The sequence below is a fragment of the Lagopus muta genome, chromosome 1 (assembly GCF_023343835.1).
Source record: "Lagopus muta isolate bLagMut1 chromosome 1, bLagMut1 primary, whole genome shotgun sequence".
Classification (NCBI taxonomy): Eukaryota; Metazoa; Chordata; class Aves; order Galliformes; family Phasianidae; genus Lagopus; species Lagopus muta.
Window position 1 is genome coordinate 14,520,499 of NC_064433.1, and position 23,445 is coordinate 14,543,943.

Genomic DNA, 23,445 nt, shown 5'->3' on the forward strand with positions numbered 1-23,445 from the left:
TGATCAAGAAGTATTTACCCAAACATATTTCTCATGTCAGTGAGCAGTCAGTGGGTGTAAATGCACGCTGCCATTGGGGATGCTGACTTATGCATACATCACTGGTGAATACTGCAGAACAATTTCTGCAGGACTGAGCAGTCAGCTGAAGGTGCACTGTTCTATGGAAACTTGGAGCTTAAAATTAATGCAATTTATGGTATCACTTGCTTTTTTTTTTTTTTTTTTTTTTTTTTAGTCCTATGTGTGTTTTGTTCAGTACAAGCTGTTGATAGGGAGCCTCAGTGTGCTGCTTCAGTAACGTGTGTGTACAGCTCCCTAACTGATTCATGTTCAGTGCTCTATGAACTTCACTGGTGTTTTTCTCCCTTCAACCATGGCTTACTATGTAAATTTGGTTCTTGAAATGTACACCACACTTATGTCCTCAGTGCTAGCCTCTATTCCTACCTCATAAATCAGAAGTGTTTCAGTGAAATGAAACGCTTAAACCACCATCATGCAGAGAGTACACATCCCTTGTAGAGTACTACGATGTAAATGCCAGCTAACCTCAAGAGGGGAGGTATTTCTTCTTTTACTGCTAACTTTGTTCTGAGTTATCATCCTATACTTCACAGTAATCAGAGCTCTTATTTAGAATGTTGTAGTTGGAGGCAGTATTTTATTAGATCTCTAGCTAGTTTAAAAACAAGACTTGCAGAAACTCATGGATTAGTTTCACCTACTGAAAATAACATGGAACTTAATGAGTCATACTAAGTACATACAGTGATACAAAAGTACTGTTTATTTTCAGTGTCAAAAAGTTAATTCTCTTTGGTTCTGTGACTTAGAAGTCAGTATCAAACCTGTTCACTTTATCAGGTCTTAGTGTACTGTCAAAAACAACTAGTATAATACTTGTATAAACCCATCCTGAACACAACTGTTTCCTGCTCCCATTTATAAGCAGGTGCTGTACACAGCAACTTTCTGGCTGATTGTCTGTAAGAGGGAGCGAACTGTCTCTTCCAGCTCCACCAGCTGCTTGGCTTTGTCTTCCAGAACTTTTTGATTGTTTTCATATGTATTTTCCAATTCTGTCAGCAAAGGAAGAGGAAAAACAGCTTAATTAGGTATGTTTTAATGTGATAAAATGTCAAACGTAACTTATGGAAAAACTACCATTCAAACTTATTATCTTGTGGAAGAAAACCTGATCTACAGTAGCAAAGGCTGGCATGGCACCTTCTGTTTCTTTTGTATTGGGACATAAAACAACAGAAGTAATTTTCTGTAAGTGCAAAAACTGTGCTTTGATTCATGTTGACAGTAACTGCTATTCCCTGCTGTTAGAGGATCTTCTGTTGATGTGAAAAGTTTTGGCTTGTTACAGTCAAAATATTCAGTGAGTGATTGTAGCTGTGCAGGAACAAGTGAGAGGAAGCATGAGTTCCCAGCCTGGCAAAAACAGAAGGAAAACCTTCCTTCCTCTCTGATGGGCTGACTGCCCCCTCTGTTTCAGTCAGCTTTAACTGGCCATTGTGTTAGATTCATCTGTAAGCTGGAACTGCTGTATCCTCATTACTCTTTGATTTAAATACATTCCATGGTGTGTGAGGGGAACTGCAGATGGTATTCTGGGTTGTCTGTCAGGAGTTTAACTGCTTTTGGTGTTGCTGACCAATTGTGGTTACTTATGTTGTTAATTCTTCTGTGCAGTGTTTCTCTGAGCAGTGTAGGTGCCATTGCAGAAGTTTGTGTCTCTTAAGTTTTTGCTCTCTTTGATACAAGGATTCATGATTATATTTGTCCAAAATAAGAAAAGCTGTTTGAACCAAAGAATTAACTTTTTTTTCTTTTCGTGCTGCTGATGAACACTTGGTTGAACAGCACGATAGTGCTTTGTATTCTACAGCAGTACCTTACCTCCTCAGAACAGCCTTACCTTTGAGCAGCTGCAGCTTGCTGTTGGCTTGAGCCAGCAATGCCTTTGCTTCCTCTTGCAGCATGCCGGCTTTCCTCCTCGCGTCAGCCGACTCCTCTGTCTTTTTGGTGATGAGATCCTCCACGGTTTTGTACTTGCTGTTCAGCTCGGTGTCGAGGACCTGTTGTTCCACACACAAACACAAGATGGAGCCACTCAAAAGACAATGCAGAGGGAGCTGCCCAATATCCGGGCTAAGGAGAGCAGTGTCAGCTCAGGTAACAAAAACAGCAACAGGGTCGAGGGATTTCCTGTTAAATATGCAAGATTTGAAGAGTCCGTGAGAAGACTCATGCACATCTGTGGCTGTTCTACAGCTCCAACACTAACACAGCATGGACTGCAGTTACACAATTCTGGAGCTCGGGGAAGTCAGAGCCCCTGACACACTGGGGCAGTGGGGGAGGAACAGCATTGCTGCCTTTTCAGTAAGAACAGCTGCCTGGCTCTAGAAGGTGAGGGTACTGGAGATGACTTCAGGTTCACTTCTCAGCTGTGCTTTTTCCCTGTGAGGTTAAGGAGTACTACACCACAAATGAATTCAACTAGTAAGCAAGTCTGCAGCAGTACTAGAACCCTCTGGGGTCTGATGACCACCTGAAATACTACTTAGTGTTTGGAAATAATTGTTTGGTGGATAATGCATTCCTCTTAGCAGAAAATGTCTCTCGAGACTGATGGGTTAATTCCAGCCAAAAGACTGGAGAAATGAAAACTTCCTTTGGCAGATTTGTCAAGTGTTTTGTTAATGAACATTCTTTTGGTATTACGAAGGTGTATAGCAGACACTGGGAATTATGCCATATGGTTAGAGTGAATTCTGCATCTCTGTTATTTAGAAATGAGACTGGTTTCATAGTGAGCTAAGGATTTATTCTTGCCACTTAATTCCGTATATGCCCAACTAGGGTTTCTTTGGCCTGAACATCATTGTAGAAACAGTTTTATTTTTCATCTACGTTTGCCAGTTGACCTGTAGCAGACAGTGAAGCTGAGGGACAGAAACAGATCTGTGAAAGGCTGATAAGTGGTAATGAGGCATATTTCCTGCAACTATTTTTGAACCTGACAACTTCCTAATGCTTCTCTCTCTTTACATTTAAAAAAAGTAAAAAAAAACACCTCAGTAAGTGCATTAAGCTTTTTTTTTTATCACCAGCCTTTGGCTGATAAACAAAGTAGATCAAGTGAATTCAGCACCAACCCAACCCCGGGGTGAGTTTTGTTGGCTCTCCTTTACTATCTTTCCCAAACTTCTCACCTGTTTAACTTCTTCAGCATTCTGTTTTGCAGAAACAATTTTTTCTTCTATGTTGCCCACATTTTCTGAATTTGTAGCAGCCTTTTGCTTAAGGTCTTCAACGCTCCTCTCAAGTGCAAACAGACGTAAAGTGGCATTGTTCAGTGTTTCCTCCGATGCGGCGTTTTCAGACTGAATCTAACAGGAAGAGGGACAAAGATACACTTTCAAAAGACTCTGAATATCATACAAGCTTTCTTGTAAGTTCTGATCCACTCATTAGGTCACAACAATAGATCTAATTCGATAGGTCTATACAATAGATACAATAGAACAACAGATCTAATAAGTGTTTAATTTTGTTAAAAATGGACAATTGCAATTGGGGTGAAAGAGTCCACTGCTTTAAGATGAAGTACACTGAAATCTCCAGCAGTGTTAAGAATTTCATTAGGAATCACTTGATTGCATTGCACATGCTCAAGAGTTGCTTCATCTGCAAACAGAACTTCACAAGTTCATTATCAAATGATAGTGCTAAGTGTCTGAAGTTGTCCATCTCTTAAGCTGGCCAAACTGAATGGGCAGAGTTAGCACTATGGTCTCGTGAGAGCTATGAGTTAAAGCCTGAGAATCCATTATCTAACAATTACAGCAATTACCACTTCAATCTAGCATCAGTTTTCTCCTGTTGCAATGAATGGCACTTCTAGACAGCGTGGTTATGCCAATACACTGCTGCCAAGGGCCTGACATGTATGACTTCATAGGGATCTTGGCACACCTGCTACAATCCTACTCGTGTAACTTCAGTGGTGCATGATATGGGGTGAGAAAAGCCTTTTTTCTTTAAGAGCTTGTAGGCCTCTCGTTATCTCATATTCTGACTCAGATGTTTATATAGTAAAGGCCAGAATGGTTTAGACTCATTCTAAGTGCAGTCTTTGATTTGCCTTCCTTAGACATCCTTACATTGGTTTCTGAATATCAGACATGTTCCTGTTAGTGCATCTTAAAGCATACTTGGAAATAACTTACTGAGGTCAGCAGGTCTTGAGTTCCTTTAATATCTTCATCAGCTTGTTTTATGGCTTTTTCAGCTGCATTTTGAGCCTTTTCAGCTTCCTCTAGTGCTGCTTTCACCATGTCTGCAGTGACTTTAACATCTGTTGCACCTTTGCTGTGGAGCAAAACTAGGTTAGCATGAAAACTGCTTTTACTTTGCAGTGCCATACGCTGCAAAGGGCTGTTTTTGCCCCACAGTCAATGAATGGGAAGTCTGCTTTGTGGTAAGATAAACTCTGTGTTCCCTGGTAGAGTGAGATGGAAGTCTCATTCCAGTTCCTGGTGACAGTAACTACCAAATGCAAAATGGGGTTGCATACCTTGCTTTCTTAGCTTCCTCCAGTAGCATTTCTGCTCTTGCAATGTCTCCAGCACTCTGCTGCAGGATGACCTCGACATCAGAAAGGCTTTCCACGCGTTCACGGATGTCTTCTGTCAGGGCTTGCAGCTGCTGGGGGGTGCTGGGCATCTCCATGTTCAGCACTTCATTAGCCACTGCCTCAATGCTGTCCAGGTCAGCACTGTCTTCTACAGATAGGCAGAAATGACACAGGTGTGAGTCAAAGCTTCCTGCTGTCAGGTCTCAGTATTCAACATTTCTGTCCACGTGCTCCCTCAAGAAGCAAAATCATGGAAAAAGCTTCCTCCTCCAGACTGCAGTACATCAGGGTATTAAAAAGGCTTCCTTAGGGTGACACTTCTCTCTAAGGAGAGGCCCAGCAGGCACAAAGGCCCTCCTCCTAGCATCATTCTCTTGGAAGCCTTTTGCTGATCTCGGTGATCAGCTACCTCATGCCAGGGCTGTGGTGGGCTGCAAACCCAGAAGAAGGGAAGCCAACAGCTACATGTAAATGTATTTGTGCTAACAGTATACTCAGCCTTGTGCTAACAGAAGGAATGGGTTTGCCATGCTGCCACTCAACAATGAAAAGTGGCCCTCATTTATCCTTTACCCGTTATCTCACGTGGAGAAAACCTCAGAGTTTCTAACCGTGGCTGTCCTCCCCTTTAATAGAACTGTGCAGTTCTGGCCAGAACTCAGGAACACACTTGGCAAGTTAGAGAAGTACAATGGTCTCAGCTGAAAGGAACGAAACAATGGGCTACAGATCAGTCTTTCTCCTATTGTTTTGGTTTTCTCACTCCCAGATTTCATCATACTCAGTAAATCTGGCTGAAAACAGCCAGGGGAGGATGATGACTATTGTGTTACCCCTTGGAGAATGATGCCAAAGAAAGAAAAAGAGTTTTCACAGACGTAGAAACAAGAGATAATGCAAGTGCAAGGTTTTTACGCATGAGGAAGTCTCTGATCTGCTTAATAAGATTTCTCAGATCTTCATTGCTTTTGTCCACTTGTTCCTTTGTAGCATTGGTTTTGAGCAGAACTTCTTGTGCATTCTGTTTGGCTTCATCAGCTCTCTGCTTTGCTTCAGAAACCTGAAGAGAAGAAAGTAGAGGGCTTGACTGCATATTTGTGTATGCTTTCAGTCCTGATTTACAACAAAAATTCAGTTGGAGGCAGAGGTAACAGTAATGAGAAATACTTCTTCTCATAAAACCCACAGAACACTTTCAAGAGCTGGCTGTGATCCACATCACCAGTGTTAATTTAAACAACTCATGGTGATGTTTGGAGTAACGCATGAAACTTTACTTCAGCAAGCTGAAGTCTGAGTATTTTTACAAGTTTGATGATGTTACACAACTAGAAAGAAAGACTGTGAAGTAAACCAGGCACATACTTTGTCAATTAGTGTCTAAACTTGGGTTACCACTGTAAGATTTCTGTTTTCTTTTTTATTGCAACAAATGATTTATGTATTACCATTCTGGAGAGTTGCTCAACTTCTGCCAACGCACTGAGGATGTCTCTGTCAAAGTCCATGGCCTTCTGCCACGCGTTGTGAGCGACAGTGACCAGCCCATCACAGCCAGGTCCTCCACATTTCCTCTGCCCTGCAGCAGTCCGGCAGTGCAGCCCCCCACACTCTGACTCAGCACAAGAGGCTCCCACTGGTGTGCCACACATCTGTGAATGAGACAAGGGCAGGATTACAGCCTTGTTTTTATTGCTGAGGCATGACGGGATGGCATCCTAAATACCACAGCACAACTAAATACATATGACCATCTTTATGGGTCCCTTCCAACTTGGGATATTCTATGATAGCAAATGATGCTGAAGTAGAGCAGATGGTTCCTGCATCAGTCCATGTCAGCATGATGTCAGTCCTTCTGCACCCTTTCCACAACTCTCTGCCTTTAACTTGATTTCAGCTAGCCAGCTCCCTGCTGCTGGAGTAGCTTGAGGGCTGCTGTGCCTTCACTGTCTGCTTTTCCTGTCAGCCTAACCAGAAAGCTGCCTTCAGGCTCTTTTACAGGCTGGAAGTTACTACTGCCTGTACGCCTTCAGTTTGATGCCAGTCTTACTACCATTGGAGGAAACAGTGGCTAATCCAAGCAGCTTTTTTAAAAAAGAAGAATGTGTTCTGTACAGGATGGGCTCTTTTCCTTTGCTACCTTGGGGAGAGCAAAGGAAAATAAATAAAATACCAAACAGGAAACTTCTTCACCTCTCTTGAAAAGCTGTCCCATTCCTTTCCAGCAAATGTTTGTTCTATCACAATGCTTTCCAATTTGTGATAATGAAATCAGAAGAGACCAACTTTGTTGTTTTTTTAAAGTAAAACTACTCTAATTGGCAGTTTTTACTAAGCTTATCCACTATTGTGGCCAACTGGACAATGAAATCATCAGAAGTTGTTTTAGCCAGATGGAAAATCCTCTACTCCTGTGAGGCTCTCTTCCTGTTCCACCCCACTCCTTATGCCAAAGGATCGTCACAAACTGATGTACTTTCAGCCAAGAATCTCTCTGGGAACACTGAGGGGCTGTGCCAAGTTAGCTGCAGCTGGCTCCTGTGAAGTGTAATGGATTCCCTCTTACCTGTTTGGCACACAACCCAGCAGTAGCTAGAAAGCAAAAAGATTTTGTTTCTGCATCCCATGATTACACCTCCAAGCAACTAACTCAGTGTTTACTACTTTGATAACATCTAACCAGGATTTTCGGTCCTCAAGAACACATTAGGCAGGAATGTAGGGGCAGGGAAACTAAACAAAAAGATTCCTTTTCTTCTCTTCCCAAGAAAAAGGAGACAGGACTGGGGTGGGTGGTTGTCATTGTAAAGGACCAGGACAATTCACTGTGTAAAGACCTCATCCTCTCACACAGGCCCAGCCCTGCCCAGAGGAGTTAATGAGCTCTCCCTTCTGTGGGACTTCAAGTGGGATTGTTCTCTGAATGCAGTCGGCTGCCTTCAAAGGGAAGCTGAAGGAACACCCTGCCTCACCCCAGAGAAAACCACTCTTGATCATATTTACAGATGAGCAGGCAGCTTCAACAGGGACTGTGCCCTTTTGACTCCAGCTCCCCGTAAATTCTGCTTTGTTTAAAGCAGAATGGTGGGAGTGTGGCAATACCAAGGAGGGCAGCATGAGCACGAGCACTGCACAGGCATGGCGTGTACTTGAAATGCTGCAAAAACAAAGCAGCCCAGGAAAAGCAAGCATGTTAACTGAGATTTAAGTCTCAGTTGGTCTCTTGGTCCAATGGACCCACTAAACTTTGCTGCACTTGAGAGCTCTGCCTGCAGCAAAGAGATTTGGTTTAGGATGTTTTGGGCTGAGCTTCTAAAAGCAAGAGGGAGAACAACATAAAGGACTGATGCCTGAAGACCTATAGGTGTCTTGGAGCCCAGGCAATTCCCCATCATCAATGAAATCTGCTTTTTCAAGGAGAAAACTGTACTGCCCACTGTCCAGCTCTAAACAGCTTCTTCCTGCCTGCTGCTTCTTCACAAGCCCAACTTTTTGCTGTAGGTTTTATCCCAGCAGTTCTCAGCCAAATACCTTTGCTGATGCTTCGGCGAGATCCAGGCTTTGCAGCTTGCCGGCGAGTTCATCCAGGAGGCGCGACTGCTCCTCTTGCTTAGCCTTGAACTGGGCCTCCTTCTCATTGATTAAGTCCTCCACTTCCTGCCGTGTCTGTGCTGACAGCTCCACGGCGCTCTCAGGGTGGACAGTGGAAGCATTGACCCTTTCCTCTGCCTCCAGGGACATCTGGAAATACTTGGTGATGCTGTCCAGGGCTCCTGCAGAAATCAGACAGAGCCGCTCAGAAATCCGTTAAGTAACATGGAGTAATTTAAATCGCGGAGGCTGGCGGATGGCACATCTGGGTTAGCATCAAGTCAAAGCAAACAACAGCCTCTTTAGCTGCACTCCATCCTGCTGTAAGGATGACAAAATTTGTCCTGTTGTTTGAATACTCAAATTTTTTTTTTTGGTTTAAAGTGTGTCAGGTTTTCTGGTTTTGAAGTTAAGCAGTTCTCTGACACAGGAACTGACTTAGGCCCTGACAGTGAATGGAGATCCAACCTTTCAGGTTCACAGGGCAACGTTCTATTTTCTAAGGATTTGCATGTGCCGTTATTTCTTGTTGCTGCATAGATGTCTGGTGTAGTAGCAGTGGAGTAACTGCTTGGAAACTGGTCAGAGTTCTCCCAGGAAACAACTTTCTGATGAAAGGCTCTGACTTATGGAAGCATTCATTTTGGATAACTACTGGAGAGGCCCCAGGAGGGTCAAGGGACCCCTGCAGGAGCAGCCACACTCTGCACCTCGGAGCAGCTCTCCTCCACACAGTGCCACAAGCCAGGGACTCCCCAGTTCCTACAACCTTTTTGCCTCATTCTGTGAAACCCTACATTCATTGGAAATGACCTCAGACTTCCTGCAAAGCAGGAAATTAAAAAATAAATAAATACTTTAAGTTGGAATTAGGTCAGCTTTCAAAACTTCCCCAGAATTCGGCGGCCTGCCTCTCTCAGCAAACTCTGACCATGACAGAAGCCTGGCACAGCACCATTCCAGTGGGCACAAAGGTTTGCTCTCCTGGGAAGAACTGGGCTCTTGTGGTGTGCTCCTGTCACAAAGAGACAGGGAGTTTTTCAAACAGAATTTAACAGCCTGGCAAGAGCAACTGAAAGGTGCAGACGTATCCTGGAATCTGCTTCGCTTCCAACTGTTGTGCCCCCATCTAAAATGTATTTAATTGAAATCTTAAAGTCTCTGAAGTTCTCATGCCCCAGGAACTTGAGCCAGCATTGCAATGCACAGAGGGAGAGAGGAAGGGGTGAGGGGGCAAAACAGAACCTCTGCTGCATCAGCAACTCCACTAATGCACAGTGAGAAGCTGCCTCTAAGAACTGAGTTTCATTACAAGTTAGAAGATTAACCTGGGATTTTAAACCATGCACTAATTAAATCTTCAACCACCCCACTGCTTTCTCCCCCTCCGTGTGACACTCACCCCGAACATCAGAGATCTTGATGAACTCTAGCTGTTCTGCCAGCTCCTTCACGACACGATCCAGGCTTTTGGCATCTGTCTCCAGCGCACTCAGGTCAGCATCGGTGCTATTGCTCTTCTCTGCTAAGGTTGAGAGGCTTGCTTCTATGTCTGCTATCTTAACGGTAACGTCAGCTGTCAGCTTGCTGCAGAACAGAGGAGGAGCACTTAGTGGGGGCAGAAGAAGAGCTCTAAGCTCAGTTCAGCTCAGCAATGGTTAGAGCTGTGCCATGCTGCTCCCACGGCAGGGCTCAGCCTCCCTCGGCAGAGCTGTGATTTGTAACAACATGCCTACCTAGAATGCTGCTTTGTTTCCTTTATCACACAAAACTACTTTTTAATCTACAGCACGTTTATAAACTCAAAGCACCAAATTACTCAGAAAACAGCTGCTTTGTGTAAGATTAACTGGAGGCAGATTCCAGAGGACTGGTGTAATGCTCTTGTACCATGGCAACTGCATAGGTCAGAGTTGACTACTATGATCCATACATAATTTGCTCCCCCCCCCACAGCTACAAATGCAGTTTTGATTACTATGAACTCATGGGACAGATCTGAACTTCAGGAAGGGGGGAGGGGGGGAGGGGGGGAGGGGGGGAGGGGGGGGAGGGGATTGGAATAGTTAGATGGTTTGGTTTTAATACAATGGATTCTTTTAGCTCCTCTGTAAAGATCTCTTCGCATCATCCGTTCTCTGGGGCTAAGGAGAACCTCCTGCATGGCCTTAGTGCACCCAGGAGCAGGCTTCAGCTGCTGGGATAACCCTAAAAGGAAAGACAACTGCACCATACAAGGCAGAGCTGTTGCAGAACAGAGCTGGGCACAGGAAACTTCCCATCCATGGCAATCCTACCACACCCAGCAATTCCTCACACTGTGAGAACTGGGCAGTATTTAATCTCTGTGATCAGTTTCCATCTCCCCCAACAGCTCAGCAGGCTGCTGTTTGCCAGCAGCCCTTCAAAATCCAATACTTCCTTCTCTGTACAGCCAGAGATGAGCTCTAACACACCAGTTAGAGAAGATCAGCTCCACAGGTGCTCCCTCGGTAAACAGAGCCAACACAGCAACAGCAGCACAGGGGCTTTCCAGCTGAAGAGGGGGTTGCAGGGCACAAGCCCATTCTTAATTGAGATATTTGTGCTTTGATCCTCTCCCACTTGCTTTGTGCAGTCCCCTGACAATGCACAAACAAAGCTCTAGCAGTTGCACAACTGTCCCATCTGTGAAAGCACAAGCCCCCTTTTTCAGTATGCTCAGCTCTAAAACAAAATACAGGCTCTGACCCCGAGCAGCATGGAAACAAGTGCTGTGACCGAGCAGCTGCTCCCTCCACCCCAAGCTCAGAGTGCAGAAAGAAAGCCTGAAGAAATTTCCAACCCATCGGCTACAGGCGGAAATCCAGGAATTTAATCTCTCTTCTCTTCATTCTCTCACACAATAGCAGTGGTTGTCCTTTGCCCCGGGGAGATCGCAAAGCAAGCATGAGCAGCTGGGTGCTAATTAGCAGCCGGTAATTAGCTGCCCCGTGCAGCCTGTGCTGCTCCTGCCTTCCTGGCCAGGTTTCTACTTATGGGATGGGGTTTTGGTACCACACAGGGCCATGCCGTGCACTGCCAGGGTGCCTTCTAACCCACTGTGCAGCCTACACCTGCTCCCTCAGCCCCAGCCCGGCAGCATTCCCACTCCTCCCCAAGCTAGATTTACCCACCTAACCGCAACCGTACTCACTCTGCTTCCTCAAAGAGATTCCCAATGTTCTTCAGTGGCTCAGCGGCCGGATTTTGAGCGATGATGGCTTTGATTTCACCCAGCTTCTCTTCCAGGGTGCTGAGCGTCTGCTGGTAGGGGCCGACGACCCCTGTGATTTTCAGAGCATTTGCCCTATCCAGGAACTGCTGGGTGCGGTTGGTCAGCTCGCCAACGATGACATCCCAGAGGGCGAAGCACTGGTGGCAGGGCACACAGTCAGGGAAGAAGCCCGAGTAGCCCCGGGAACACTTGTCGCAGCGCGGCCCTTCCACTCCCTCGTTGCAGATGCACTGCCCTGTGGCGCGGTCACACTGCGGGGTCTGGATGCCGCGGGGGTTGCAGTCGCAAGCTGGAAGGAGAAAAGGGCACTGTGAGAGCTGAGGAACATAAAAGCAGATGGAATGGAATGGTGAAATGAGGACGGAGGTGGTCTGTGGATTATTAGCAGCTGACTGGCTGTGTCTGCTTGGGTATGGGGAACCGGGGCTGAGCTGGAGGCAGTGACAGGAGGGCAGAAGCCCCAGGACAGGATGGGAGCACCCCATCTGCACACATCAGAAACGGCCCAACAGTGGGGTGAGGGAGGGCACATCCTGCAGTGCTGGGCATCCGTCTGACAGCCACTAAAAAATCCTGTTTCACTCCTACGAGGGTAAGCGGAGCAAGGCTGCCCCGATGGGAAAAGAAATGTCAGGCAGGCACCCAGCAGAAGGCTTAAGAGAAAGACATGACTGAAATGGAAAAGGTGAACAAGGAACAACCGGTCACTGTCTCTCCCAGCACAGCCGCAGGGAGTAACTGAGGAATGCAACACACACTGAGAAACAAACAGCCTCCCCTGCACCTCCCACAGAAAACACCAGCAGATAGCTGGTTACAGTGGTGAGCTAAACTGCAGAGCTCCCTTCCACAAGACACTGCAGGTCCTAAAAGCTGAAGTGACTCCAGAGAAGACCAAAACCAATCCATGGGCTGACAGCATAGAGCACAAAGGCTGGGGCCTGGCCTTGGGTGCCTTCCCAGACACTTGGAAGTATTTGGGGGGTGGGATGTGTAGGGATTGGGATGCAGCACTGAGGGCCTGGCACAGCACTGATGTTCTGCCTACACAAAAGATGGGTAAAAATCAGGCACTGAGAAACAGAGCAGGGAGATGCAAAATGATGTATGTTGTTGTGGGCAGCCCTGCCCAAGGGGAGGAAAGGAGCCTGCTCCAGCATAGGTGCTGCCAGCCTGCTGCACACTGCTTGTCACCCTCCAGGTGGAATCAGGCCCATTAACAGATTTTTTGCAAATTAATTCACATGATGAGTGATAAATTCAAGTGATGAGATTTGGGCAACACCCTTTCTAACAAGCTTTTAGAAGAATAAATGCACTTCTTCAGCACTAACCTGTGCGAAGAGGAGTTAATCTGCTCACTTTCTGATGCATGGTCATTTCTGAAAGCACACTCTGCACGCAGACCAGAGGCAGTTTCCATGCAGCAGAGCTGTTGCTTTCCCTCTCCTCAATTGCAGAGGAAACTACCAGCCTGCAAAGCTCTCAGCAAAGGGATGCCACAAAGAATAAAAAGAGGCTCTGAAAATATACAGGTCATCTACCTGCCATCATGACACTTGTAAAGCTGAAGCAGGTCAAGCACACGTTCAGGGACTGCAATACTTGATAAAAGCCTTCACTTAAACATCCATTTACCAAGCATTCCTGAAGGAGGTTCTTGGCTCAAAATGGTCCATAAATGAATTCACGCACCCCAAGCACACACCCCTTTGAAGAAGGGCAAAACAAAGCTGTTTTCAAGATTGGGCATTGTTTGCTCCAACTCAAAACACAGTGGTGGTCTTCAGTTCAAGAACTGCACAAAGAGCCTCAGCCGAACAAATCAGTCCTCAGCAAAATGACTTTCTTGTACAATGTGAATATGATAGGCAAGAGACAAAAATAACTTCTGCTGCCTGCACAATTGAGCAAAATGGTCCTTTGTTCTTTGAATTATACCCTGACACAAGAGATTGTTTTTACTTTACATTGAAAGTGCTTAAGCAGTCAGCCTGCCATGGGATATCTTCCCTGCAGGCAAACTGGCAAGTTCCTGTTTGCAGGAGGTCAGTTAACCCTTGTGACAGCTAATAAGGCTCTGGGTAGAATGATGAATTGTCCACATTCCTCTGCACAGAAAAGAGGCGAAACGGCATGTGGCTTTTCTCAGGGATCTGATCAAGTTACCCAAATACATGCTGCTGGAAAATCAGATCACTGTATTTACATCTGGATTTTAAAAGCTTAAAGAGGAATTAATTAATTAATGTTGGTAATTCTACTTCTGAATACCTGCATGTTCAGGAAAGGTGGTTGATACAGCTTTAGTAACGTTTACCTGGTAATGTGGATTACAAAAACTCTGGAGCCAGAATAAGCTGAGAGTGAGGAGGAAGATATTAAGCACTAACACATTCACAAAGCTACAGCTCAAACTCTGCAACTGCCTGTTGGGAAAGGAGACAATAAATAGCAAAGAGTCATTTGTTCTAAATACAGCGCAGCACTTGGAAGGTCATCACATTTCCTGAATTCTATGAAATGTCCAAACTGAGCTTTGTGGGACTCAAAGAAAACCGTACAAGGTGAGCAGAAACACAACTGTGGGCTACTTCTCCATTTAGGATTCCGCACCAAGGTTAGAAGTGGGCACTGCTGGCTTTGCCTGAGTTCAGCTGTATGACTGTGACATGTATTAAATAGCTTTCAAAAGCATTGGACTTCCCCAGCTTTGAAAATAAAAGTAAAACTGTCAGGTAAAGGGAAACAAGAAAAATCTCCCTCAGCACTGAAATAGGGAGATTCTGATACATTATTTTCTTGCCACTTTGTACATTTTGCATGTGTTTCTACATTTGTGGCATGGTCTACAGCTACAGCCTATGGACAGCTTCATACTGTGGCACCGACTGCAACATTTCTGAGATTCTCACCAAGTGACTCTTTCAGAGTCTGGATGGCCTCAGTGAAGTGTCCAGCCACTGCTGGAACCACCTCTGTGCCTCACCAGCCAGACTCTGGGGACTTCTATCAGACATCGGAGCCATCTATCAGACATCGAAGTATCTAGAAATAGATACTGCATTACTAACAATATTTAGCCAGTCAGAAATCCATGAGAGCTGCTCTGCTCTCCAAGGCCCCATGGAACAGTACCTCTACCATCTCCAGCTCCGCTTGCATAGAATCACAGAATGGCCTGGGTTGAAAAGGACCACAATGATCATCCAGTTTCAACCCCCTGCTGTGTGCAGGTCACCAACCAGCAGACCAGGCTGCCCAGAGCCACATCCAGCCTGGCCTTGAATGCCTCCAGGGATGGGGCATCCACAGCCTCCTTGGGCAGCCTGTTCCAGTGCGTCACCACCCTCTGTGTGAAAAACCTCCTCCTAATATCTAAAACCTAAACCTCCCCTGTCTCAGTTTAAAGCCATTCCCCCTTGTCCTACCACTATCCACCCACATAAACAGCCATTCCCCCATCCTGTTCATACACCTGTTTATACTAGAAGGCCACAATGAGGCCTCCCTAGAGCCTTCTCCTCTCCAAGCTAAACAAGCCCGCCTCTTGGGCCCTGGCTATTCCACATGTTGATCCACCAAAAGATTCGTGTGACATTTGACTACCATCATCGCTGAAATCAAAACAGAAAACCCCTCAATTCCTAGATATGAAGTGAATGCCATGCCAGAATGATCCAGCATACCATGTCCAGCCTATGTTTTGGTGAAAATACCCTACCATCACCTGTAGCCACAGCAGATCTTGCTTTTCGACCACCTTGCTCATTAATGTCCAGATATGGCCACCGTGTGGCCCGTCTCCTACATGGCTCTCTGAAAAGGATTCTCTCTGCTACAGAAGTTTCGCTTCTCACATACTCCAACAGGTGAAGTTAAACCCCTCAGAGTACAGCTGGGCTCTGCAGTTTGACTTAACTAGCACTCTCATTACTCTGACATAGCACTTGAGTAGCTTCACCACAGCTAATTTTAGCACATGCTTGGTTATCTTTTTTGATATCTTAAGTTTTTCCCTAGAAAAATGAGGAACACACAGGTACATCTAGGGATGCATGTGTCTTTTAGGTATTATTTAGTTGCGAGTGATGGATGGCTTTACATGGCTTTATTTCATGTTATTCATTTGGAATAGGGAAAAACAAACTAAATCCTGTAAGCTCCTTTTAAATGCTGTACCTACTAGACTAGAGTACTTCAGCAACTAGAAACTGGAAAAAGTAATTCATTTTGTCCTATAAAACCACACAGATGCAGAGTTTACTACAAGAGATTAAGATGCCCTAACCAATTTGGGTTGGAAACGGCCTCCAAGACAAACAGCTGACTATTCTCCTTTTGCTGACAGGAGTGGAAGAGGGTCGGGGTGAAGGTCTGCAAGTTAATGCAGACTGGCTGCTTGCTTTGAAGATCAGTGTTGGGCACGGATCAAATCTGTCCCCTGGTAAGCAGAGCAGGAAACTTAAGTACCTCCCATGGAAAATAGAGGGGAGTAAAAGAAGCTTTTGAAATCACTAGCCAAGGATTTGAGGGTTTTCAAAGAAGCATTTACTAAATCAAACAATAGCTTTCTGTTCTGAAATGTCATTTTGGAACTGGATGTATTGTTTTCTTTAATGGAGTGTTTAACTCAGTCATACACTCTGCTGTGGCATTCTCCAATTTAAACAAAGTCACATTTTTAGCAGGAAAATTTTCTAGCCAAATTCTTCACTCAGATCTGCTGATAAGCAATTTCTGACTACAAAACACTGTATGGCATCTACTCACAAATGTTGCACACATGAACACACAGAGGATCCCTAATTTTCATAGTATCTTCATGGATGCATTTCAAGTAATTTTTTTTCCTGATCTCCAAGACAAAATTAGCACTCACACATTTCACCGTGGCCTTGTAGAAACATAGAGAAGAAATCCCAAAATCAAACAGCAGCTCTGCTACCTTTTCCACTGATTTAAGTATTTGCAATTCACTTCCATTTCAACTGCAGTGAATCAGTTTATTGCTGCTATAGCCAGGATGTTCTAATAGATAATGAAAGGGGTGGACAAAGGGAAGTCAAGGCATTTAATGCCTTAGAACAGGATGATAGGAACAAGCAAGTATCGTAAGCGATCCTACACAAAACTGGTGAGAAATCATTTCTGTAGACATATTTTTGTTACTGCTTGAGGTGAGGGATGGAGAGCATGAAATGGCAACTCCTCCATGGCAAAAAAACAATGGGTTTGTTCAAATGTGATTTCCTGGCATCATTTCCTGGTGGTACTGAAGCATTTTGATAAAACCATTCAGCAATTTGTAAGGTTGAAAATTTTGCAGAGCTAGCAAATTTCTTCTGAATCATTGCCTATTGACCCTAATTACACTGCAAGCATATTGCCAACTCCTGAGCATTATGATTCTCAGTATGTTAAGATAAGATTCCAGCTTAGAATTAACAGACTTGTGCACACTTTTAGCACACTAGCAGACTGGGCCAAAAGGGCAATTTGCTGCAAACCACCAACATAAATTACAGTATTTTGACCACAGGTCAATTTAAATTGAAAAAATGCAAAGTCGTATTTCCTTTAGTGTTCATCTGACTTCCTTTAGAGAAAAGGAGATGAAATACCTGCTCATCTCCCTGCCAAGAAAGACCTAAAGGTACTTGTGGATGGCAGCTGGACCTGAGCCAGCAGTGTGCCCTCACAGCCCAGAAAGCCAACCGTATCCTGGGCTGCATCTAAAGTAGCATGGCCAGCAGGGTAAGGGAGGTGATCCTGCCCCTCAGTACAGGACAGATATGGACCTGCTGGACCACATCCAGAGGAGGGCCACAGGAATGATCCAAGGGATGGAATACCTCCCCTACAGGAACAGGCTGAGAGCTGGAGCTGTTCAGCCTGCAGAAGAGAAGGCTGCAGGGAGACCTGAGAGCAGCCTTTCAGTATCTAAAGGAGAACTAGAGGAAAGAAGGGGACAGACTCTTTAACAGAATCTGAGGTGATAGAACAAGAAGTGGCTTCAAGCTTAAAGAGGGTACATTTAGATTGGATATAAGGAAAAAGTCTTTTGCAGGGAGGGTGATGAGGCACTGGAACAGGTTGCCTAGTTTAAGGCTCAGATATTTGGAAAAGTTCCAGCAGAATTCTCCAGAGACTTGAGTTTCGTTTATAATCTTTGTAATCCTACTATTTACTACCTTAGCAAGAATTATATGCACACACACACTCACGTGCACACTTGCACAGCTGCACACAGCCTACAGCTGAAACAACTGCCAGAGCAAATGGGCTGGCTCCAACCCTCAGCCCAGCTCCTGCTCACCGCACTCCTCACAGGGACCTGCACAAGGCTGGGAGATCCACTGGGATTTTCCTCATCTTCTACGCCTCTCTTATGCCATTTTCAGGTGTTATGTTAAAATAAATGAAAAATCATTGTGCTTTTTTTTGAAGTATGGAGTAAGGAGTTTGCAGAGAAGCAGTCCTACAGACTTCAGGGTGCTCTCTGCAGTGTGTGTCCCCCATGGGTGGTGGCACCAAACCTAGTAAAGGGGGGTTGCAGTGCTGCCCAAATGGAGGCATGCACCCAGTGGTCTGGCCACACTGCCATCAGTGGCAAGACAGAGGGGAGACACCAGGAGATGCTTTACCTCCACTGCAGGGAGCACAGGCTGCAAATCCAAGCACCCAGACCAAGAGCAAAAACCTCTTGCCTGACTGCAGCACCAGGGTACCTCCAGCCTCTCCCATCTCCCCTTTCACCATCACCTGCTTTACATAGAAGGGTGTCACAGAGCAGAACAGCCCTGATTTCTCAGCAGGATCTGCTATCTACTGGCGCCAGCTTGTGAAGAGGTCACACATTACCACCTCTCGAGCAATGTACCTTGAGATTTCCATCCTTAGGCAGAGGCTACTTTCCCAGGCCAGTGGAGGATCCCACTGTGGAGATCATGCTCACACTCCACATAAGCTTGGTGCCTGCACTGAAGCTTGTTAGTACTCACTCACTCATGGTTCAGAGCTCTGACAGCTCTCAGTCCACATCAGTGTCTTCTTCCCAAATGTTGTACAGAACATGGCCGTTCTGGCTGCCTGGACTGAGCAAGGGCTCATCTTTGTCACAAATCCCCTTCTACCTCAATTCCACCTTCATTCTGGCTACAGGCCTCACTGAAATTATTTTCCAAGGGCACTGCTCTGTAATTCCTTTAACAGCACAGTTGTTCAGGTCTCCTACAAACAACTTATCTCAGAAAGCTGCGACCTTCACACACAGCGGTTGCATTTCTGCCAGTGTTCCACCAGCTGGGGCTGAACAAGGGCTAAGAAGTTATTCTGCTCCCTCAGAGGCCATCACTTGGAAGCAAACAGGGCAATGGATTTGAAGGAAATTGTAGTGCTTTCGTGGAAAAAAATAGGTTCCAAGGAATACATCCTCCTACTTCACAAAGGTTAAAAGCAGGTTTCCACATGCTCAAAAGGCAGCAGAAACTTGATGAGAGGTCAGAAATGTTGGTACGCAGCAAAATCATGCTGATAAGGTATGCAGATGGACTCCATCAATAAACTCTGATGGAGACAGCTGATACCAGGAGACAACCACTATTCTGCAGCATCACGAGGCAGCCAGCACTGCCAGAATACATGCAGCCTGTGACCCTCCTAAGTGCTCAGATAATGGGTGAGCACAATGGCTGAGGTGTCCCTATTGTAAAGGATTTATTAAGACCACAGCAAACACATTCTTCCCTGCAGCAAAAAATACCTTAATCAATTGCAAACCCTCCTGGCAAAGACTCCTATTTGAACACATCAGAGATACAAGTTTGTTCTGGTCTGGACAGTGTTTGAAATTTCTTTTTCAGCTAATGAACAGACTTGTTTATAATGAAAGGACAGAGAGAATCCAGTTTTCTAAACAACCGACTTCACTGCACTTTGTTTTCGCATATGCAGCCACAGCTAACTAGCTATATGGTCTCCACTCTCTCTTCTGTTTTAACCTGAAATAAAAGGAAAATCTCCCAAGTCAAAAACCTTACTTTGTCAGCCAGTCTCCCTCACACAGCGCAAACAGGGACAGGAGTCTTCTACTAAGTAAAATCAAAACACAAAGAAACATACTTCCAGATCAATCTTCAAACCCAAACGAGGGTTTTCTAACCAGGCTAGTCTACCTACCAGCATTGCAAAGTAAAGGTCAGAGAATAACTCCTTTCTTAACAGAGATGTCTGTTTCTATGGAAGAGTCCAATAAGACACACAGAAACCCACATAAATACTGCCCCAGGCTCATGCCACATCACCAGGAAGGCATCAAAGCATTGAGGTGGACCCCATTAAACTCCCTCTCTCCTGAGGTGGGAAGACTACAGGGTACTGGACTCACCTTGGCACTCCACATTTGGATCACCCCAGAAGTGCTCCTGGCACTCCCGGCAGCTCCGGCCTCCGAAGCCCGGCATGCAATGGCACTGCCCTGTGAACTGCCGGAAACAGGGATACAGCCGCCTCAGCGTGGTCACCACAGCCCAAAGGTTCTTACCCTCCCCAACCCAGCACCTGTAGCTACATGGACATCACTAGCAGAGCCAGAGAAGGGACCTTTAAGATCACTGAGTCCAGCTCACTTGCCATAGGCAGCAACACCTCCCCTAGACCAGGCTTCCCAGGACCCCGTCCCACCTGGCCTTGAACACCTCCAGGGATGGGGCGCCCATAGCTTGTCTGGGCAGCTGTGCCAGGGCCTCACCACCCTCTAAGTAAAGAATTTTTTCTTTCTGTCTAATCTAATTCTACATCCTTTAGCTTAAAATCTTTGTCTGCTGCCCTGTCACTACAGGCCCTGGCAAAAAGTCTCTCTCCATCTCCCCCACAGGCCTTCTTTAAGTACTGAAAGATCACAATAGTGTCTCCCCGGAGCTTTCTTCTCTCCAGGTTGAACAGCCCCAGCCCTCTCAGATGCTTCTCACAGGAGAGCTGCCCCAGCCCTCTGACCAAGCTCCCGGTGGTTTTGGGCAGCAGGCTGTGGCGATGGCCAACATGCTGCAACTTTCTAAGGTAACTTTATCCCCTATCTCCCTCACACCTCATCCCACAGCCCCTGGTTGCCATGCAAGCGGGGCGACCCATGGCTCCAACACCTCATAGCCCAGGACCAGCATTTGGCAAACTCATCCCCTCACGGCTCCCTGCAGCCTTCTCACCTCATTGCAGGCCGGTCCAAGGGAGCGGGCAGCGTCGCAGTCGCAGGGCTCACAGCCGGTGCCGCTGGCCAGCCTCCAGGTGTGGGGTGCGCAGCGGTCACAGGTCTGCCCCACCACACCAGGCAGGCAGCGGCACTGCCCTGTGGCCGCCTCACAGCGGCAGTTCTCCACGTCATCGCAGTCCTCCCGCACAGTGCCCAGGTAGTTGCAGACGCACTCTGCCAAGAGAAGAGGTGGCAGCTTGGGTGAGTGGCACAGCAGGACGGTGTGCACCCCTCAGCCCCCCTGGGTCCCAAGATGGCCACTTCTACAGCCACTGCCCCAATGCATGCGTTGTGGCTGGAGGCCTGCAATGGGTCACTGTGGCCTCCAGCCTCTTACTCTTCTCATCTCTTCCTTTACAAAGGAGGCCCGGATCTTCCTGGCTCCTATCAGCTTGATGCAAGTCAGATCTGCTCAGAGCAACCAGTGACACATGCAGCAGAGCAGGACCTGCATGCTGTGCTGGATGGGGAGAAGCAGCAAATTGTCCCCACCCCACTCCTGCTATGAAGAGGAGCAGGCAGGGCTGTGCTGGGCCACCAGGGGAGCAGAGAGAGCTTCCGAGGCAGGCTCCTGCTAATCAGTCACATCTGCAGGAATCTTTGTGTAAACAAAAGCCAAATCTCACCCCACCAGGGATGATCTGCAGATAAGAGGAAAACAAAGAGCACTAACAAGAGGGCAAGGAATGCTCCTCTGTCCAAAGCCCTATCCTTTCAGCACATGCAACCGCTGCCCCTTCTCCCCTTTCTGAACACACAGCTGCACACAAGCCCAGCAGGAGGTAATTCCATTTTCCCACCCCCCCCAAGGGTCTTGGTCAATTATAAAGAGCTCTGTCATTGTTTGGTACATCTCCCCACTCACTTCTGCAGTCCTGCTGCAGGGCACTCCCATAGTAGCCCTGCCTACAGAGATGGCAGTTTTCACCCTCTGTGTGGTACAGGCACTTGACACACGTCCCTGTCCTCTTGTCGCAGGCCTCAGGATCGGTGGTGTCAATGTTGTTGTTGCACTGGCAGGGCTGGCAGGCACCACCGATCTCGTCGGGGCTGCCAAAGAAGCCAGACGCACATTCATCACAGCGACTGCCTGTTTGAACAAGCAGCACGACATGAATTACCATCACGGCTCAAGAGCACACAGCCCATAAATGGCAATAAGGGCTGTTAGATGGGGAGACGCTCACTGGATTGCGCTCAAGACACAGGCAGCCTACCTATATAGCCTGTGCTACAGACACACACGACCTGCAGGGTGACCGGGTCCTGGTAACAGCCACTGGCAAACTGGCGTCCACTCTCAGGGCCGTCGGGGCAAGGACAGGGGCGGCAGTGGTCTCCTGAGCCCAGGATGGGGTCTCCGTAGTAGCCAGCCTCGCACCTGTGTGATGGGGTAGACAGCATACAGGGGACCACAGGCAGATGGATGGATAAATTAAGCTCAAACACTGAAAGAAGGTGAAGACCCCAAGGGCAAATAGACCCTTGCAATCCTCCTGTGCCATGCACACTCTGAGCAGCTGTCTCATGCCAGGCTAAGAGCAGGAGACGCGTGGCAGATGCTTCCACTACAAGAAAGACATTGAGGTCCTGGAGCGTGTCCTGAGAAGGGCAACAGAACTGAAGGGTCTGGAGCAGAGGTCTGACAGGGAGCAGCTGAGGGAACTGGGATGCTTCAGTCTGGAGAAGAGGAGGCTCAGGGGAGACCTTATTGCTCTCTACAGCTGAAAGGAGACTGGCGAGGTGGGGGTCTCAGGTAACAGAATAGGATGAGAGGGAATGGCCTCAAGTTGCACTAGGGGAGGTTCAGGTTGGATATTAGGAGACATTTCTTCTCAGAAATAGTAGTGAGATATTGGAACAGGTTGCCCAGGGAGTTAGTGGAGTCATCATCCCCAGAGGTTTTAAAAAAATGGGTAGATGGCTTTAAACTAAGGGGAAATGGCTTTAAATTGGAAGAGGGTAGATTTAGACAAGATATTAGGATGAAATTCTTTACTATGAAGGTGGTGAGACACTGGAACAGGTTGCTCATAGAAGTTATGGATGCTCCCACCCTAGAGGCATTCAAAGGTGAGCAGCCTCGTCTAAAGGGAGGTGTCCCTGCCTATAGGTGGGGGGGTTGGAACTAGGTCTTAAAGGTCCCTTCCAACCCAAACCATTCTATAATTCTATGAGGCAATTAAGGACACGTTTTAGTGGGCATGGTGGTGATGGGTTGATAGTTGGACTAGATGATCTTTGAGGTCTTTTCCAACCTTAATGATTCTATGATTCTCAGGAGGGTTTCAATTGGGAAAGCCTGATGTGAAATGGGAAGCAATGGGCAGTGTGGTCCCCCCCTCCATTCCTCCTCTGGCTTAAGGACTCACTTCCCCCCACATATTCTGCATTTCACAGCAAAGGCATTGCTGGCTGTGACTGCTGTAAGGCCACAAGTACCTCTCGCAGTTGGGGCCAGCCGTGTGGTCCCGGCAGTGCAGACACTCCCCGGTGTAGGGGCTGCAGTCATCGGCGTGGCCGTTGCAGTGGCAGGGCTGGCAGCTGGGGAAGCCCCAGAATCCAGGCAGGCAGCGGTCACACTGCCGTCCATACACACCAGGGAAGCAGTGGCACTGGCCCGTCTCCGCATCACAGAATGAGTTGTATGAGCCTCGTAGGTGGCACTCACAAGCTGCAAGGAGAGCATGA

The 23,445-nt window shown here is 46.8% G+C and overlaps 1 protein-coding gene across 1 annotated transcript in view; it reads right to left on the reverse strand.

Moving 5' to 3' along the window:
• Positions 1-644: 644 nt before the first annotated feature.
• The window catches only part of LAMB1 (laminin subunit beta 1), a 41,184-nt gene continuing 18,383 nt past the window's right edge, over positions 645-23,445 (reverse strand). Inside the window, exons 19-33 of the mRNA XM_048945583.1 lie at positions 23,197-23,428; positions 21,972-22,135; positions 21,620-21,844; positions 20,711-20,928; positions 19,894-19,990; positions 11,424-11,793; positions 9,651-9,835; positions 8,189-8,430; positions 6,103-6,306; positions 5,570-5,714; positions 4,595-4,802; positions 4,248-4,389; positions 3,231-3,407; positions 1,931-2,090; positions 645-1,082 (exon numbers count right to left, since the gene is read on the reverse strand). Coding sequence (XP_048801540.1) covers positions 946-1,082; positions 1,931-2,090; positions 3,231-3,407; positions 4,248-4,389; positions 4,595-4,802; positions 5,570-5,714; positions 6,103-6,306; positions 8,189-8,430; positions 9,651-9,835; positions 11,424-11,793; positions 19,894-19,990; positions 20,711-20,928; positions 21,620-21,844; positions 21,972-22,135; positions 23,197-23,428 — 2,906 coding nt within the window. The 3' untranslated portion in view covers positions 645-945. The remainder of the gene's footprint in view (positions 1,083-1,930; positions 2,091-3,230; positions 3,408-4,247; positions 4,390-4,594; positions 4,803-5,569; positions 5,715-6,102; positions 6,307-8,188; positions 8,431-9,650; positions 9,836-11,423; positions 11,794-19,893; positions 19,991-20,710; positions 20,929-21,619; positions 21,845-21,971; positions 22,136-23,196; positions 23,429-23,445) is intronic.